The 19,072-nt window shown below is 36.8% G+C and overlaps 1 protein-coding gene across 2 annotated transcripts in view; it reads left to right on the top strand.

Moving 5' to 3' along the window:
- Nucleotides 1-19,072, top strand: part of LOC148411681 (dihydropyrimidinase-related protein 2) — a 32,236-nt gene that overhangs the window by 8,474 nt on the left and 4,690 nt on the right. For both annotated transcript variants that reach the window (XM_088434832.1, XM_088434833.1), the window contains exons 2-13: nucleotides 7,769-7,857; nucleotides 8,524-8,708; nucleotides 9,950-10,114; nucleotides 10,383-10,444; nucleotides 10,975-11,055; nucleotides 11,271-11,339; nucleotides 12,669-12,789; nucleotides 13,822-13,978; nucleotides 14,049-14,190; nucleotides 15,011-15,181; nucleotides 18,521-18,700; nucleotides 18,818-18,986. In XM_088434832.1, the coding sequence (XP_088290958.1) occupies nucleotides 7,769-7,857; nucleotides 8,524-8,708; nucleotides 9,950-10,114; nucleotides 10,383-10,444; nucleotides 10,975-11,055; nucleotides 11,271-11,339; nucleotides 12,669-12,789; nucleotides 13,822-13,978; nucleotides 14,049-14,190; nucleotides 15,011-15,181; nucleotides 18,521-18,700; nucleotides 18,818-18,986 (1,591 nt within the window). The remainder of the gene's footprint in view (nucleotides 1-7,768; nucleotides 7,858-8,523; nucleotides 8,709-9,949; nucleotides 10,115-10,382; nucleotides 10,445-10,974; nucleotides 11,056-11,270; nucleotides 11,340-12,668; nucleotides 12,790-13,821; nucleotides 13,979-14,048; nucleotides 14,191-15,010; nucleotides 15,182-18,520; nucleotides 18,701-18,817; nucleotides 18,987-19,072) is intronic.

Raw genomic sequence — 19,072 nt, 5'->3', positions numbered from 1 at the left:
AATAGGAAGAGGGCTTTATTTCAAAATCAGTAAATGTAGCCTAAGGGGAGGGATGCCACTGATGTGTGTGGTGATTTTGGAGTCCCTAACACAACCAACAGCAGAGCTATTGATCAATATATGGTTAAATATTGATCAATAATCATAAATAAAATCCATAAAATTAGGCAGAGGGATTTATTTGAAAACCAGAGGATGTAGCATAAGGGGAGGGATGTCACTGATGTTTGGGGTGACTTTGGAGTCTTTAACCCTACCAAACTCAGAGCTATTGATCAATATATGTGTATATATTGATCAGTAATCATAAAAAAATCCTTAAAATTAGGCAGAGGGACTTATTTGAAAACCAGGCAATGTAGCGTAAGAAGAAAGATGTCACTGATGTGTGTGGTGATTTTGGAATCCCTAACCCAACCAACAGCAGAGCTATTGATCAATATATGGTTAAATATTGATCAATAATGATAAAATATTCCTTAAAATCAAGCAAAGGGATTTATTTGAAATCCAGAGGATGTAGCATAAGGGAAGGGATGTCACTGATGTATTTGGTGATTTTGGAGTCCCTAAATCAATCAACAGCCGAGTTATTGATCAATTTATGGGTAAATATTGATCAATAATGATAAAATATTCCTTAAAATTAGGCAAAGAGATTTATTTAAAAACCAGAGAATGTAGCCTAAGGGTAGGGATGCCACTGATGTGTGTGGTCATTTTGGAGTCCCTAACCCAACCAACAGCAGAGCTATTGATCAATATATTGATACATATTGATCAATAAATTAAAAAAAATTCTTAAAAATGGGAAGAGGGCTTTATTTCAAAATCAGTAAATGTAGCCTAAGGGGAGGGATGCCACTGATGTGTGTGGTGATTTTGGAGTCCCTAACACAACCAACAGCAGAGCTATTGATCAATATATGGTTAAATATTGAACAATAATCATAAATAAAATCCTTAAAATTGGGCAGAGGGATTTATTTGAAAACTAGAGGATGTAGCATAAGGGGAGGGATGTCACTGATTTGTGTGGTAATTTTGGAGTCTCTAACTCAACCAACAGCAGAGCTATTGATCAATATATTGGCAAATTATGGTCAATATGCATTTAAAAAAATTCTTAAAATTAGGCAAAGGAATTTATTAGAAAACCAGCAGTTGTTGGATAATTGGGAGTACTTCATTGATGGTGTAGTGATTTAGGAGTGTTTACCCCAACTCAAAAAGGGGAGCCACTGATTCATTTGAGGGTATAAATGATTAACAAGCATTTAAAATAAATCCCCCAAATTTATCAAAATAATTTATTTAAAAAACGAGTGTTGTAGTGTGATCATGAAAATGTCATGAATGTGCCCAGTGATTTTGGACTCCTTATATTAAACAATATTGGAGCTATAGATGGATATTCAGTTTATTAATGATTTTTAAGTACAAACATTGTCCAAAATTAAACAAACGCTTTTTTTTATCCAAAAGCACTGTCTCAATATGATTATGTTAATGTCTTTGATGTGTTCGTTGAATTCATAATCACAAATTGTGGCGTTATTGTTTTTTCCCCCTCCTCATCTAGTATTTTGCAGACGGTCCCTTGCGCGCTCACCCAGCCTCTGCTGCTCATAGAGATCAATTGCGTCTTTTCACCGAAAGAAACGGTTTAAATATTTTACAAATGTCTTTTTTTGACATTGTAGCTGGTAGTCCGTGTTATGAAGGAGGTATAAAGGCGACTTTGGTGTTTCGACGACGTTTTTTCTGAGAGGTATTGATCGCGAAAGTCCGAATCTGCCAATATCTTGCCAACTTTACTTAAGTACGCTTGTGCCCTTTGTTATAAACGTATGCTTCTTGTAACCCAGCATTGACTCGCCTTACATGCACATTTATTCATTTTCAAGACTGGCGAGACTGATGAAAGTCGATAGCGTTTATTATTTTCCCTCTCAAATCGTTTTTGAGCATGCAAGAAGGATGTAAATGAGTGAATAGGGAGGGGGAAGGGAGGGGGCAGTGGCTTCTATTTCCTTGCATGTTTCTTCTGCCCTCTGAGTGAGGAAGGGATGCACAGGAGGAGCTTTAAGCACTAAAAAGGAATAAAGGAAGTGGGCTAGAATGGAGTGGCTGGCAAGGGATTGCGTGCAGAGCCAAATCAAAGAATCAAACTCAGTTTTGATTAGAATTAACTATATGTTTATCCCCACTTACAGTTCAATGCTACAAAATTATAAATTTTATTGGGAAAGGCTAGTTATGATGCCTTCTTTTGAATGTTTTATGTTGACAGTCCCCAAAGCTGTGGCTTGTGAGCTTTATATCCCCTCACAATAATTCATGTATCAATGGTCAAAGACACTTGTTTCCAACTGTACCTCAGTGATGATTCAACTAATTCTTTGACATACTATTGATTACGCGATCAATAGAGTCGATGATGCTGCTACAGTGTTCCCTTGCTACATTGCGGTTCGGTCATTGCGGCTTCATGCTTTTGCTGATTTTGATTTATGACCATAACTTTTTCTAATGCAGGTTTACATCCTTACTTTTCTTGCAACTTGTGAATGTAGTCCATCAATAAATGAGGGAATGGTTGATTTAAGGCAGTGGTTCTCAAATCAGGGTACATGACGGTTCTTCGTGAGAATTTGACTGTTTCTGCAGGTATCTGACACTTTTTAATGCTGTGAAAAGAATAGCACAATTTCAAATTGAGAGCAAATTAATTGTAACACAAAATTCCTATGGCGACGTTTGCAAAATGTTGTGTACCTTTATTTTGTTACCTTTTATATGAATGCACATTGTTATTAGTGATGCAATTTTAGAGCCAGAAATTAAACATCTTATGCTACACTATCTTTTTTTACGAATTGCTGAATAAAATTTGCCTAGATATACCACTACAAATGCAGTTCGACTGTTTCATAAGTCCGGCATGGGTGGTACAGCAATCTGTTTTACGTCTTGTATTTTTATGTTGTCCAAAAATGCTTTTCCGGTCAGGGTTGACTGAAAAAAATTACACAAAGTGTACTTCAGTGAAAAAAGGGTTCACAGATTCTCATTTAAGGCGTTTGAAGCAGCCAGTTGGTGGCGCAGAGATCAGAGGATTAGCTGGCGTTGTAGTCCTTATACTAATTAGGTCGAACATAAATGGATAGAGGGGCTATTCCTGAATTGAGGGGCTATTTCCGAATTCTGCAGGAAAGACAAAGAAGTCAAGGCCTTTTGCTGTGATTTTTTAAATGCATGGGCCAAACGTGACTTATTTCCCTATTTTTAGTCACATGATTGATTTGAATGATTTTGTTTAGATACGTGCTCTCTGCAGTTATATTGTTCTTTTCACATAACAATAACTGCTGTGTTCAATACAGTCTTGGCTGTGCAGCTGGTACAGTACTTAGCTGCTCACAGCATTTCTCATCAATTAAACATGAGCGTAGGCAATTTGCTCTCCTGGGAAGGGAGTTGGGCGCATCATTACTAATCACTGTTGGTGAATTCTCTTTCAAGCGGAAAGATCACTGGAGATGAAAGATTTACAACTAAAGTGAATAGTGAATATTAGAAGAATCTGCAACTGGTCATTGTTTTCCCGTTAATTACACAGGGCGACGTAGAAATGTACAATTTGAGTACTTTAGTAGGTTTCCCCAGGTTTTAATATTAAAATCAAAATAAGTACCAGCAAAAAGTGTGTAAACAACCCACAATTCATTTTTTTTTGCATTACTTAAAAAAATAATGACTTGTAGATTAATACTTATTAATAATCATTAATGTTAGGCAATCTTTGATTAATAAAATGACAAATTTAATGAATGAATTTGATGTATTCCCCAGCCCAACTTCATTCTACGACATTGAGGAGAAATACTAACGGAATTATTTGCTAAACAAAAAAAAAATGATGATGGAAAAAAAATGTTTTATCATTTTGAGTCAGATAATAGCTTTTGCCCATCTTGATGTTTTCTCAATAAGCTTAATGATGTGGATGACGGCAACAAATAAAAACTACACAAAGTGAAGACTATTTTTAAAAGACACAAAAAGAAAGACACTATTATAAGAATTGCCTGGATTAAAAGCTCTGTCGCTACAGTCTTAAACAGATGAGCTAATATTAAAGTGTGCACCTGCAGGATTGCACTTGACCCCTTACTTTATCAAGGACCCCTACACCACATTCATTTTATCACACAGTGACCTGGGGCGCTGTCTGTTCACATATTACGCAGCACGCTGCTCTGCAAATGCTGGCGCATCATCAGAAAGTTCCCCTAAAGTCAAACACCAGACAAAGGTGGATAGAAATGGAACATTTTTCATTAGTGAGCACAATGCAGACCATTGTGTTGCAAAGTCAGTAACAAGACCACAGCGACTCTGGTTGCTCCATGTCCTCAAGTGAGCGGGTCAGCGGGAGTATTAGTTTATTTATTTATTTATTTGGTAACAGAAGAACACAAAATTCAGTTCACAGCTAGAAAAATCATTTAAAAGTGTTTTTAACTATAGGAGTGTAGTCTTGGGTGACTTAATGGTGAGTGCATATACCTCACAGTTCAAGTCCAGCGTGTACATTAAATTAATATACCATGTTTGCTAATCAGGGTTTCTTTTGAATCCCACTGCTTTCGCTTGTGTAGTAGCTCTTGTTTATGAACCAATAAATGTGATGTGTTTTCACAAAATCGTACCTATGTTGGTGAAAATGAAAATTGAGATATTGATACAAATTAATTCTACTCTTAATTCCCTTTAACATGATATATTGAACATGGAGTTAGGTCAAACATTGATGAGGTTACAGCAATTTGAATTTTGCCATATTGACACATTAAACACACTTCAAGTTTTGGCACATTTATTTTTCAGTGGTGCGTGTCATCTACTATAACCCTATGTTCATATACTTCTGTTACAATTTGAACCTTTTGACGCCTGGGAAAGGAAATTTGAGACCTTCAAGGAGTTGTTTTTGTAGAAATTCCAAAATGGACACTATATTTGCAAATTGTATCTAATAATTGTATCATTAATTCGATCTAATCATGTGATTATCAATAATTGAAATTATTTTCAGCAAAATAAGCCTGGTTTTGTGAAAACACATTTATCTTATTGTATTTTACTGTCCATTTACACTTGGTGTCTTTATGACAATACTCAATGAAGATTAATTTCTAATTTGACAATAAGTTTTGGACAATCAATATTACCATGCATATTAAATATAGTGATGATTTGTTTTTGCAGACCATGTGCAGACATACATTTGGAGGGTTGCGGAAGAAGTCAAAATAGCCGTTTATTAAATCATGGTGTTGAATGTCATAACTGGCAGCGTTCTCCATCTGACTTCACTCGCGTTACTAGGATATTTTCCTTTTGGATAAAAAAACAAAGTGTTGCTGGGCAATGACAAATGCTAGCAGTCGTTTTCATAGCAACATAGGTGCTGTTGGCAGCATTTTGAATTTTTACTGGGATTACTGCGGTGGCTGTCACGCTTGTTTATTTTGGGATAGCAGACATTGAGACATAAAAATTCCACAAGATGGCAGCAAAACACTTCTTGAAGCTCCTCGACTCATCCCAACACAGTTCTGTGACACCAATTACAGAGGGTATATTGCAAAAAACAGGGTTGATGAGGAATAACATTTTTACATTTTTTTTTCATTTTTCCTTTTATGTTTTAATTTATTCCACCCTATAACATATTGGTAGGGCACGTGAATTTTCCCTCTGGTTATTACCAAAGCTTTATCTTATCTTTTGAAGGATGTGCTTTCAGTGAGCCGCAACAACTTTCACCACATTGTTTTGATTGCACAGCTAGCAGCAAATGAATGTTTAGATTTTCTTTCTATTTTCGTGCATGCACCACTTACTGTTTTCTTTGTTCAGATAAGAGGCTTTCATCATGGCTAGAGTTTAGCGCCACATGTCTGTGAAATTGATTTGTAGATGTTGCAAAATAGCATTTATGCGATTGAGCTCCGTCCACATCCTGTCAGATGTTCTCATGATATGAAGGTCATTGTCATGCTTGGCACAGATCCAGTACAATCACACGTGAACATTCTGCAGCCCTTGTGAGCTGACATCAATTAGGTGATTATACAATGTCTGAATTCTTGGCTGTAGTTTGACCGAATAGGTTCCAAGTTACTTAACAAATAATTTTTTTGTGGGAATTTGCAGACTCTTTTTTGCTAAGTAGCTTAAACACAATGAGAAGAGAGTTTTCTTAAGATTTCAGAGATGTGTGGACCCATGAAGTAAATTGTTGTAACTTGTTAGTAAGGTAATGTGCTCAATGGGATACAAGCAGGCCAAGAGTTCGCTGGAAGTCCCTCCTTTATTCAGTAGAACATGATCTAATCTTACCGCACTATCAACAGAGCCCCAAGGCACTCCCAGACCAGATGGCCAACATATTCTCGATCTACTTAAGTCAATAGTGATTCTGTTTTACGAAAGAGTCCACGTAACCTCCTCTTTTGATTCACGCCAATTTATGATGAATTATTGCATAGCAAACAATTGCTTTGTAGTTCCTTATGCCTGTCTGAGCTTTGTGCTGTTAATGCACTACAGCGCACTCCCTTGACGGAAAATTTTGGACACCCGTACTGTGAAGATTTAGAAATATAAACCGACTTCTTTGCACTGGTTACATCAGTGCATTTCTGCTTGACAAGTCTGTGATTGGATGCTTCGCAGGTCTGCAACGGACCGATGCAGGGCAGGGTTACAATCGGCTGCTTGGGACCAGAACTGACACTAACAACAGTAGTTCAAATAAGGCATCCTTTGTTAGCGTAGGATGCTAAAGTTCATGTGACCAGAGCCGCCACCCCCTTTTTGTACAATGTGCCAGAACAGCAGGGTGACTCGAGAGGGGGGGGGGGGGGGGGGGGGGGGTAGCAGGGGAAGACCACCCCCTTCCACCCATTCCTCTTGCACAGTTTGGCCAGTTGCCCCGCAGTGGGCGTAGAACAATGATTGATTTCACACTTGGACCTGTGATTGGTCCACCCCATGTGTGCTTGCTCTGAATCGGTAAAAAGGATTGAGGGGTGTGTCAGGAGATGGGCCGCTATTCTCATTGTCTCAGAAATTAATTCTCATGCATTTTTTTTTTTTTTTTCTCCCTGGTACGCCGAACAAGTGCTTTCATTGTGTGTCTGCTTTAGTTTGATTGAATCATTATTGGAGATGTCCTTTTTCAGCATTGCAATGTTAACATTTTAAGGTCATCATACAGTAATTAATCTTTGAGACATTTTTGCTGAATGTTTCAATCCTTAAGGACAAGAAATGGTACCTCTTATAAAAGTGTGACATGTGAAATAGTTTTTTTTTTTTTTTACTTTCAACATGTCAGATATTTTTCATGTAGAGATATCCAGCAATGACAGCATTAAAAAAACACTACAATACACACAATAGTAGCATTCATGTTTCAAAGTGTTTCATTGGAAGAAGAAAGTCAGTTATGTTTCTTATCAGACTGCCATCTGAGACAGTCAAGCAGATATTGCCCGTTCGGTTTCTTCAAAGGAGCGTCAATCAACTTCCTTACACTAAATCTCTTGACAAATTGAGCTATTGCATTTGTAATTTTACCGCGGTAATCTGTAAAAGGCCAGACTGATGAGAGTATGTTTAGTTTAGTAGCAGCTCAACTTGAACAAAATGTAATCCAAGATTTAGCTGAGTGATCCTGAACTATCTCTTCCAGAGTGACCGTCTCCTCATCAAAGGCGCAAAGATCGTCAATGATGACCAGTCCTTCTGCGCTGACATTTATATGGAGGATGGAGTTATCAAGTGAGCTTCATGTTTGTTCAGTGTTGAAAGCCAAATTGAGCTCGATGTGATCTTTTGCACAATTCGAGCGAGACAACACGCATTGTGATAAGCTTCAAAGTATGAAAAAATGTTTTACTATAAAGGGTAAGCCAACTCCCCAAAAATCTTTGCAATATGTCCTTCATCTCATTCTCATTAATATTATTTGTGGAATATTAATCAAGCAGCAAAATCCCCCTGTTTTTATTGTCCTCGGGTCGGCCATTTTTCCACTTTCTGTCGACTAAAAATGACATCATAGATGCTCAGGTATCAACCAATCACAGCTTATCCTTTTGTGAGTTTGTTAAATCTCAAAACATGCCACAATTTCCTGAACCCTGAGTAACTGTGATGTCATTTTCAGCCGACAGCAAGTAACAAAATGGCCGCCCCTGAAATGGATAAAACAGGTATATAACAACATGCATAGCATAACACAACATAGCATAACAATATGCCACAAACACAACACTGATCAGAAACCCGTCTTAAGGCTTGTGGGAGCGCATAGAATGTTTTATTGTAAACATTTCCTTTTTCTTAAATAACCATAATAAAGAGTTAAACACATTCATTTTGAGGCTTGAAACTTTCAGAATATTGTACTCTACAATAACAATTGACTTTATGGAATTTCTTCAGACAAATTGGTGAAAACCTCATCGTGCCCGGTGGGGTGAAAACAATCGATGCCCATGGGCGCATGTTGATGCCAGGCGGGATCGATGTGCACACACGCTTCCAGATGCCCGATCGAGGCATGACATCTGCGGATGATTTTTACCAGGGCACCAAAGCGGCACTGGCGGGAGGAACCACGATGATCAGTAAGTTATCATCCGGCTTGACTTACTCCACTACAATTACAAATGTTGCTATTAGAGTCTTTTAAAATCGATTATCCGATTCTTTCAAATAATCAACTAACCGAGCCTCCTGACACACGTCTCCCCAAATATTTAAAGGAAAAAAAATATTTTTTATAATAACTTCCTAAGTTTGAATGTGAGTTGAAGTGAGTTCATATAAATATACATGAATTGTTAAACTCCATCAAAATTGACAAAATTTACACGTTGAATACTTTGCAGTCACAATTCGCATTGGCACACTAGTGATTACCATTTAAGGTCAACACCAACCATTACATTGACACCTACACAGTATTATATCTACATTACACATGACATAATGTCCTTAAAGTCCAATACAGTTGAAGTTTCACAAATATTCCATGAGTGAACTTGAAAGTGTGCCTGTTAGCTGTTATGATGGCAATAACTTCCTGTTAGTCTTCTTCTCCCGCTGCTTCCTCGTTTTGAGCCTGAAACCGAGCTGCTGCTACAAATTGTTTTCAGCGACACATTATATTCTAGGATAATGCAGCCCTAGTGCTTTTTGGAAAACTCACAACTTTCTTCCCATTCTTTTTGGAAACTCCACATGCTTTAATGAAAGCCTGCTAACCACTGAATTAAATGTGTTTTTAAATGCACAAGTAGGATATACCATTCATCCACTAGGTGGTGCACCAACATGACAAATGTAGGCATATGTCAAGACTGTCTTTGTTTACAGATGTATTTTGTTATGGCAAAAGTTGAAGTACTGCTGACGTATGCCAGTTCCACTCTGATTTTGGGGGGGGAGATGTTCAGTTTCCTTGCTGCCATTGCAACATTGCGTAGGAAAGGTTCGGGTAAAAAAACATGTAATCTTGAAGGCGGATGTCAATTTACCCGACTTGGTCAACTTAAAAAATATATTATTAAAAATTGTTACAAAGCAGTTTTAAAGCCAAAGAGAAAAGTATTATGAGTTGAAAATTGGCTTATAAATGAAAGAGACTAAAGATTTGTCAATTGCAAAAAAGCTGGACCCCAAATACTGCTAACAGCTTTTGCTGTCATTCCTTGTCTGCTTAACATCGTTGGTGATGATTCATCCTAACATTTCAGATCAACCTCCAACATTCCGCTGCCAGGTTGTGATCTCAGTCTGGATGTCGCCAATAGTAACACAATGCAGAGGAAAGAGAATGATTTGTTTTGTTTATATTTGTATCCAGTCGACCATGTGGTACCCGAGCCAGGCGTCAGTCTCATCTCGGCCTTCGAGCAGTGGCGCGAATGGGCCGACAGCAAGTCGTGCTGCGACTACTCGCTGCATATGGACATCACTGAGTGGCACAGAGGGATGCAGGAAGAAATGGAGTCCCTTGTGAAGGATCACGGTATGACTAATACAATGGGCTACTCACAAAACAGCTAACTTTAAACCATACTTGGTTTTTTTTTCGATATCTTTATCCTTACCAATGAAAAAGCACTACTAAACTCCCTAGCGGCCTCTTGAGGAGTCTCACGTGTAAACCAACACGGCGCATTTTACTGACAATGTAATGCATTTTGTTCTGGGTGTTTGTGGCATTGATATGTCATATGTTTTTATTATAATGGTGTTGAAATTAAAGTAGTTCTCTGCATTCTTCAACTTCTTAGGTATCAACTCCTTCCTGGTCTATCTGGCTTATAAAGATCTTTTCCAGCTAACTGACACTCAGGTAAATATTTTTTTATTTCATATTTTTCTGTGTACACTGTTATCTCTTTTTTATGGTTACATTCCCAAAAATATGCCCAGTAAGTAAAATTGAGTTAGATTGTTTTATTTTCTTTGTTTGTTTCTTTGTCATTTTTTTGTACTTTTTTGTTTGTTTTGTTGTTTCTTTTGGTTTTCTTGTTTGTTTTTTTATCTATTCATTATTTTTCTTCTTACTTTTTATTATAACTATTGTCTTTTTTTCATTCAGTATACTTTTGGTCTTTGTTTTTTTGTGTTTTTGTTTCATATATAGTTTATTTTTTTTTAAATTATATATTTTATAATGGTTTGCCATTGCTTATCATTGAGTGTCCTGTTGGTCGTTTTGTTTGTTTTTTCCTTTGTCTTTTTGTTTGCTTTTGTGTTTCTTATACTGTTTATTTTTGCAATTTTTAATGCAGTGTTGTTTTGTGATTCTGTTTTTCTTTTCATTCATTATCTTTTTTAATTGTTTGCCATTATTTCCCCAATTTCTTCTATTTCCCATAGGTGTACGAAGTGTTCAGTGTGATCCGTGATCTTGGAGCCATCGCTCAGGTGCATGCTGAAAATGGAGACATTGTTGCTGAGGTATGACCAACAAAATTAGGATAGACAGATTAATATGAATTATATGTTCTTCAGTTATAGCTATTATGTCATGGCACAAATTTAATTAACATTTGTCACTCTCAAATTATGATGAATATGCATTGAGAGCATATTTGTGTTTAGTTTGTGTTTGTAATCCCAGTCTTGTGGAACGTATGTGGTTTCCTAGGCATCCTGTCATGTGTGTGTTTCAGGAACAGCGCAGGATCCTGGAGCAGGGCATCACTGGTCCCGAGGGCCACGTGTTGAGCCGTCCTGAGGAGGCAAGAAACATTTTTAAAATCTGTATTGAATGTTGGATTGTTTCATGTTGCATTTTTAGAAAGCCTGCAGTAGAGAATGGAGCCATGTTAGATTTCGGCCTTGGAAATATCACATTTGGATCCATTTTCATGATCAAATCCATGTGCGGTGTCATGTGTTGAAAGAGTTTGATGCTGACAGCACATCCTTTTTGGTGAAAACAATGGAAACAAGCAAGATTAAGTCTGTAAAGCGAGCTGGCCTCAGCACAAATACCAAAACACATTGCCTATTATCTCCAATTCCCTCTTCGTGTTATCATATTCCTACTGTCATGAAATCAAGTCTCCACTCAAAACTGGAAAAGAATAGTGGGAAGAAGTTGGCTATAATATGGATGGTAAGTTTATGATTTAGTAGCTATGCAGACATAAGGTAACCTAAACATATTTATCTACCATAGAAAACATCAAGCACAAGTTACAGAATGATTAAGGCAGAGGACATCAGCCACATTGCTTGATATTATATAAAGCTGATCATATGGTTAGTGCAAGATATTCAAAAAGAGACTGAGATCTGTTTTTACTTTGGAAAACAGTTATCAGTATTTTTGCCAGTTTTCTGACATGTTACAAAATACTGTAAAACAGCAAAGAAATCATGAAATAATGAAAACATTATTTGAAAACATCAATTCAGATGGAGGGGGCGATATTTTTTTAACAACGGGATGGAATTGAAAACCTATTTTTTTTTTAATATCATATTAATTGATCAACAAAATTAACAGAGTATTCCATTTTTAAAATAATCATTAGTTGTAGGCCTTAACTACAAACATGCCTTTGGGATTCTTAAAGATGTAGAAAAATTTGAATTGGCAAAGTTTACTTGGCTCAGTTTTTATTGTAATTCATTTAGGACATTTTCATTACTGTGAATATAATGGTGTAGAACCGCACTGAAGTAATATAGAGATTTGTTTCTAATAATTTTAATGCCTTGTATAGCGCGATAAAGCATACAGTTGATCTTTTTATTCAATTTTTGTAATAAAACAGATGGTCTAATGAATGATTATGACTATCAGTTTAGCTCCTCCCATCAGCAATTATGGGTACCAGATGCCATTCCTGGAAAAAACCCATAACCATGTTATTGTTGTAAATCGTTCGATATGGCATCATTTGTTTTTCTGTTGGCATTCAATTTTTATTCACGGCGTAATTAATCACTCACGATGTCTGCATTTTCCATATTGCATATATATTATATTGCATATATATATATTGCATATTGCCATTATTGTTTGATCGCATGTATCAATTTATATTTTTTTTGTCCAGGTGGAGGCGGAGGCTGTAAATCGCTCTGTGACTGTGGCCAATCAGACCAACTGCCCTTTGTACATCACCAAAGTGATGAGCAAGAGTGCTGCTGATATCATCGCTCAAGCCAGGAAGAAGGGTAAGACTCGAAAATAGCAGAGATGCTGTCACTTGCTGTCTTTGGTTGAAAAGTTTCATAATTATCCATACTGTATATTCAGTCGATATAAATCAAAGGATCTCATTGCAAAGCCATTCTGGAATGAAAGTTGTGTCAAGCTTCTGCACATTTTGGAACTTTTTACTGAAATATGATATTTCTGGCACATGCAGAGAATCCACCTATATGGCACCAAAGCCATATCTAAATAAGATAGTGATTCCATTGTTCATTGATTGCCTGGGTTGTGATGGAGAGTGTTCTTGCATAATGTCCTCAAACACTTTGGGCACACTTTTTTTCCAAAATCAAATATTTATTTATTTTAATGTTGTACTGAGGGCTGAGCAATATGACCAAAATATGAAATTTAGATTCTCCTCTGTCATTCTGGAGTATTATGATTTTAATCAATTTTAATGTAAGAAAAATTAATCCAACAAAAAAGGCTTGATTAATTTGTAAAAAAAAATGCTGTGGGAATTTTGCCACTTCATTTTTTCACTTTTAGCAATAAAAAGTTAATATTTTGTCCTGTATTAAGTTTGATAACTAAATTAGTTTTCACGCACGATTAATACCTTTGAAAACACATTTTTCTACTTGTTGTAAACTGAAAATGACATCACCTTTTGTCAAGACTTGGGTAACAACCAATAATGGTTCAGCCGTTTGTCATGTGACATTCATAAGCTGAACTGTGATTGACTGGTCATTAACTCTTTCAGTGCCATGGACAAGAATTCTCATTTTTTTCAAAAGGGTAATGACAATAATGAAAAATCTAATTCTCGTCAAATATGTTTTTTTTCTTTTCAAAACTGTCTCTTATAGACTAACTATATATATTTTTTTTTTTTACTGCTAAAAATGGCTAAATAAGTGGACTATGCCTTTCAATGGCATAATTAAGTTGTTAGTAGCTGTTGTCAACCACCCATTGAGAATCTCGCCACTTTTGCAAAATCTTGATTTCTCGAGTTTATATTGATATCAAAGTGTTTTGTGCAGGCACTGTTGTCTATGGAGAGCCAATCACAGCAAGCCTGGGAACAGACGGCTCCCACTACTGGAGCAAGAACTGGGCCAAAGCAGCAGCTTACGTCACCTCGCCACCGCTGAGCCCCGACCCGACCACGCCGGACTATCTCAACTCGCTGCTCTCTTGGTAACGGCGCAATCAAAACATTCCAAGTGGAGATATCCGGACTTTCTATTTTGGCTTCCTTTTCTTGCAGCGGTGACCTGCAGGTGACAGGAAGTGCGCATTGTTCCTTCAACACTGCCCAACGCGCTGTGGGAAAAGATGACTTCAGCCTGATTCCTGAAGGTGTCAACGGGACAGAAGAGAGGATGTCGATTATCTGGGACAAGTGTGTGGTGCGTCGTCTTACATGTACTTCATATGAACTGGGGATCATAAAAGCAATAGAGGAAATGAGCTTTTTGCCCATCCCATTGACATTTATTTAATAAGTGCTGCTTACTTCTACTCACCATAGTGGAATTCTTTAACTTTCCGTGGAAAATGAAATGAAAAAAAAAAGCTACTTCCACAACCTTTTTGCTGGTTAAACGGAAATTAAACTTTTGCCATTTTCAGCATTAGGTAGTTAATATTTTCCACAGGTGTGTGGTCTGCGAAATGCTGATTTGAACTTTCAGGCTACAATATCAAACCTGCACGTTGTCTTGAACTTTTAAAAGTTTTTTGGGGGTAAACACACCCATTTCCCAATCTCTCTTTTGAATCGTTTTTACGGCCTCTGATTTAAAAACTAGCTGAACTCCAAGTACATTTGAAAACATTTTCAAACAACTGAAATGAACAAAATGAATTATAAATGGAATATAATACCACAATTACAGAAAAACTATCAATGTTTTTTTCTGCTGAAAATGAATATACGGGGTTTTAGTTTCACTTTAACAAATTAAGCATGTTAACATTTTTATCCAGTACATGGAGACAATCCTGCACAAGCTAAGAGTAGCAACGATAAGCGCTCATATTAGCACATAGAATCAACACTTTGTAATGTAACAATTGCTAACTACTAATAAGATAATCATGTCAAGTAGATGTCATTCAAATAATTGTCATTGTCATTTTCTTGATAAAAGCAGCTCCCCAAGCAGTCTTATTGAGCGGGCTGTATCCCACGAAATTGAGGTCATTCTCACGGTGGATTCCTTTTAGGTGACCGGCAAGATGGATGAAAACCAGTTTGTGGCAGTAACCAGCACCAATGCGGCCAAGATCTTTAACCTGTACCCGCGCAAGGGTCGTATTTCTGTGGGCTCTGATGCAGATCTGGTGCTCTGGGATCCTGACGTCACGAAGATCATCTCTGCCAAGAGCCACAATTCGGTATGTGAAACTCTTGCATGTGTGTTAGGTGATAATTTGATTACTTTTTTTTTTTTTTTTTTACATTTGTTGAGTTTTGTATTGTTAGGAATGTTCCTTTTTCCATAAAAATGTTATTTGGGCCACAACTGCTACTATTTATTTTGATCTATTGACATACCAGCCACTAGAATAGAAAATGGAAGCCTTGTCATTTGATGAGGTATGTTAAACAGAAATTATAGGATGGACCATTTATTGTAATTTTATTGTGAGTGTGAAATAACTGGCTGCAATTGAATGCACCACCTACTTAATAGCTAGCGCTAATGCTGGAAACTTGGCTGTATTAAAAAATGACAGTGTAACTGGCCAGCGCTTTCTTAGCGTTTTAAAGTGATTGAATATTAATTTTTCTATGCCAGTGTGTTGATGTTGGTAGAGGCGTGATCTGATGGCAATAATAATAATAATAATAATAATGATCACAAGGAGGAAAAAGCTAGTTTGTGTAAAGGCCAACTTCAAAGTAAAAGGTACCTGAGGGCTATTAATCAAATTAATACAATTTATTCATCTTTTTAAAAAAAATGCCAATTTGAGATTTAGCTAAACCATGAAATCAAGGTTTTGCACAAAGGTTAACAATGGTAATTACATACTTAATAATGGCATTTAAGCAAATTATGCACAAGCTATGATTTGATATTTTTTTTTTGCTTATAAATAAGATTCTTAAAACTGATTTTTAAATCAGTATAGCTTATTGTCTGAACATTTTGCACTCGATTTTAAACCATTTTTTAAAAATAAATCAAACCCTCTTTAAATAAATGTTTGTTGGGGATTATTGCTTTGATTAAAAATGATTCAAATGATAAGCATCTGGATTGACAGAACAAAAATCAAGATTTTATTTTTGGGCCATATCACTTCGCCCTAACTAAAGTTGATGTATTGATATCCAGGTTTTATTTGGTTGTTTATTTTGAAGTTAGCCTTCTCAGCGCATCAATGAAGCAGATTCATGTTATTTTTTATTATTTTTTATAAAATCTATTTTTACAAACATGTTGAATCATAGTAAATGAGAATCTTGATTGATTTGTGATTTTTTTTTTTCGGGGGGGGGGCATACTGCTAAGGCCCCAAAAGTGTTTTGAACAAACTCTAATTTGTCATTTTTCTTCTTTCTCATTTAAATGCTTCACAAACTGCGTTGCTTGTAAGATGAACAAATCTAACTCAGTCTCTTGAATTACCTGTCGCAAAGGTACCAAAGGCTTCATTTCGATTGCTTCCGCCTATCTTAATAGATTGATTAAACCAAAGATTCTGATCATTGACGGTTGAGCAGTGTGCTCCACTGAATTACTCCCAAGTTATATAGCGTCATTATGTAGATGTCTCGACTCCCCCTCAGGCTTTTCCCTGATTATGTATTAGCGAACAAGGGAAAAAATGATTATACAAAGGTCAGTAGTGGAATAGTGACACTCCATTTACAATACAGACCATAAAACTGTCCCAAGATGCATTAAATCACAGTTGAGTTCATGTGATTAATGAAGCCAGAAGAGTTAGTTTACAGGCAAACGTTTTCATTCTGTCAGAGGACGTTTTATAGCCGTCTGGCTTGAGCAGGGCGTGGACCTCCGCAGCAGCAGGGGGCTGATGTCATCCTTAAAAATCGCCAAGGAATTGGAAAGCTTTGGTTTTGATTGTTAGCAGGCAGAACTGTGTCTGAATGCATTTGTGTGTGTCTGCACTGTACTTTTTTCTTTTTAATGTATTCCGCCTGGCTGGAAAATGATGAAGTTATGTTCGTGGTAGGGCTTGGTGTAGTGCACCAGTGATCTCATTTCCACCGGTCTAAATCCAGCAAATGGATGACCTCAGCATTTAGTAGCTTTCCTTGATTGACCCCGATTGTTGTTCTTCCCTGAGGGTTTGTGTGTCTCATCATTTGTTTTGTTGCCATAGCAGTTTTTACCGAGAACATTTTTGGGTCAATGCGGGTTAAATCGCATAAGCTCTTTTCATACCGTTCTAATTTTACTTGCTTGCCTGTTACTCCAAATAGGACATCGACAGCTTCCTTGCTAGGATTTTCGTAAATCTGTGCGTGTGGCTCTGTCTATAGGGAGTTCGCATCATGGCTGTTGACAGAATCATGTTGACGGAACGAAATTAATGTGTTCCTGCTTTGAAGTTATTTTGATGCAATAAACTGGTATTTTTGTCATAAGTCCATGTAGCTGTAATAAGACAGTCTAACTCAGCCGGGAGCTGTTTTATGAAAATCTCTTTTTTTTACATATTTATACTGTAAGACAACCCGGTGAACCTCATACAGGAAGTCAAGTTTAGAATAGATTTTTAGAGTTTAGAGTGAAGAGTTTAAAATTGACATCCATTTAGTTGGACTTTAAAGAAATGGCAATGAATTAACGCAGCTGCTTTGTCAGAGTTACAACACGTTTTGTTTTGAATGTTTAATGTGGTTATTGCTAATTTCTTATTACATTTTTTAGTCCGGTTCAAAAGACATTTCGTTAAAGAAAACTGGTTTGCCCATCTTAAAAAAAATGATTTTCGTCATTTAAGTGGGGGCTAGCTGGAGGCGAAGAATGGTAGATAACAAAGAGTGGTTCCCAGCCAATCACAATGCGCACACATTTTTGACCAGTCAAAAATTTGGAAACACCTTCATATCCTTTTTTTTCCCTTACTTATTAAATTAATGCTGAAGTCATCTAGTCATGCAGCTATAAAAGGAATAATTTACTGAAGTTAAAAATGTTTTTGGTCCAAAATGTATTTTAGATTTTTCAGAGTAGGCAGCTCTTGCATATCTTGCACTCTAAGAACAGTTGGGTTAAAATAACCAAATTATGGGTCATAAAATACCGACCCAGTACGACCCAACTTGGATTTAGTGTTATACAAAACAGCGAATTTTTTAGATTGTTTTGAACAAAACGACCTATAAATGGGTTATTTTTAACTGAACTGTTTTTAGAGCATAATTTATTACTAAAGTAACCGAAATTAATCAATTACTCTACTACCTAAAGTAATTGATTGTTATTGATGTTATTTTTTTACAAACCCCTAAAAATCTTCAGGGAATGCTTGATCAACATTCATTGTATGCTTCCCACAAAAAACAAGAGTGATTGTGGATAAAACAATCCTGTAAAAGACAGAAAATACCGAAATGTTTAAGTAAAATTGCTGATCCCTTGCATAACCTTTTTTTGACGTACGTCTATAATGAAGCTGATTTATTGCTGATCATTGCATAAACTCAAAGCTAAATACTGTAAGAACGCGTTGATTTCTTTCCTTGTCCCTCAGACAGTGGAGTATAACATCTTTGAAGGGACAGAAGTGCGTGGTGGGCCTTTGGTGGTGATCAGCCAGGGTAAGATTGTCTTGGAGGAAGGAACCCTGCACGCCACGGAAGGTTCCGGACGCTACGTGCCCCGCAAACCTTTCCCAGACTACGTCTACAAGAGGATAAAAGCTCGCAGCAGGGTACAACACAAATGGCAATTTTTTATTTTTTTTATAATTATCTGAACAGGGTACAACACTAATGCCAATTTTTAATTTTTTTTTATAATTATCTGAACTATATTTCTCAAATTGCAGCTGGCTGAGTTAAGGGGTGTACCCAGAGGACTGTATGACGGCCCGGTTTGTGAGGTGTCGGTCACCCCTAAAGCCATGACGCCGGCCTCATCTGCCAAGACGTCACCTGCAAAGCAACCCAACCAGCAACCAGTCAGGAACTTGCATCAATCCGGCTTCAGCCTCTCTGGTTAGTAAAACTCAAAAATTCTTAAGTTTGACTAAACCAAAAAGAAATCTTTGATCATCCATCCTATTGAAGGTACAACCTAGACT

The sequence above is a fragment of the Hippichthys cyanospilos genome, chromosome 15 (assembly GCF_059441005.1).
Source record: "Hippichthys cyanospilos isolate Australia breed blue-spotted pipefish chromosome 15, RoL_Hcya_1.0, whole genome shotgun sequence".
Classification (NCBI taxonomy): domain Eukaryota; kingdom Metazoa; phylum Chordata; class Actinopteri; order Syngnathiformes; family Syngnathidae; genus Hippichthys; species Hippichthys cyanospilos.
The sequence above is the reverse complement of the archived record's forward strand: the minus strand, read 5'-3'. Positions and strand labels throughout refer to the sequence as shown.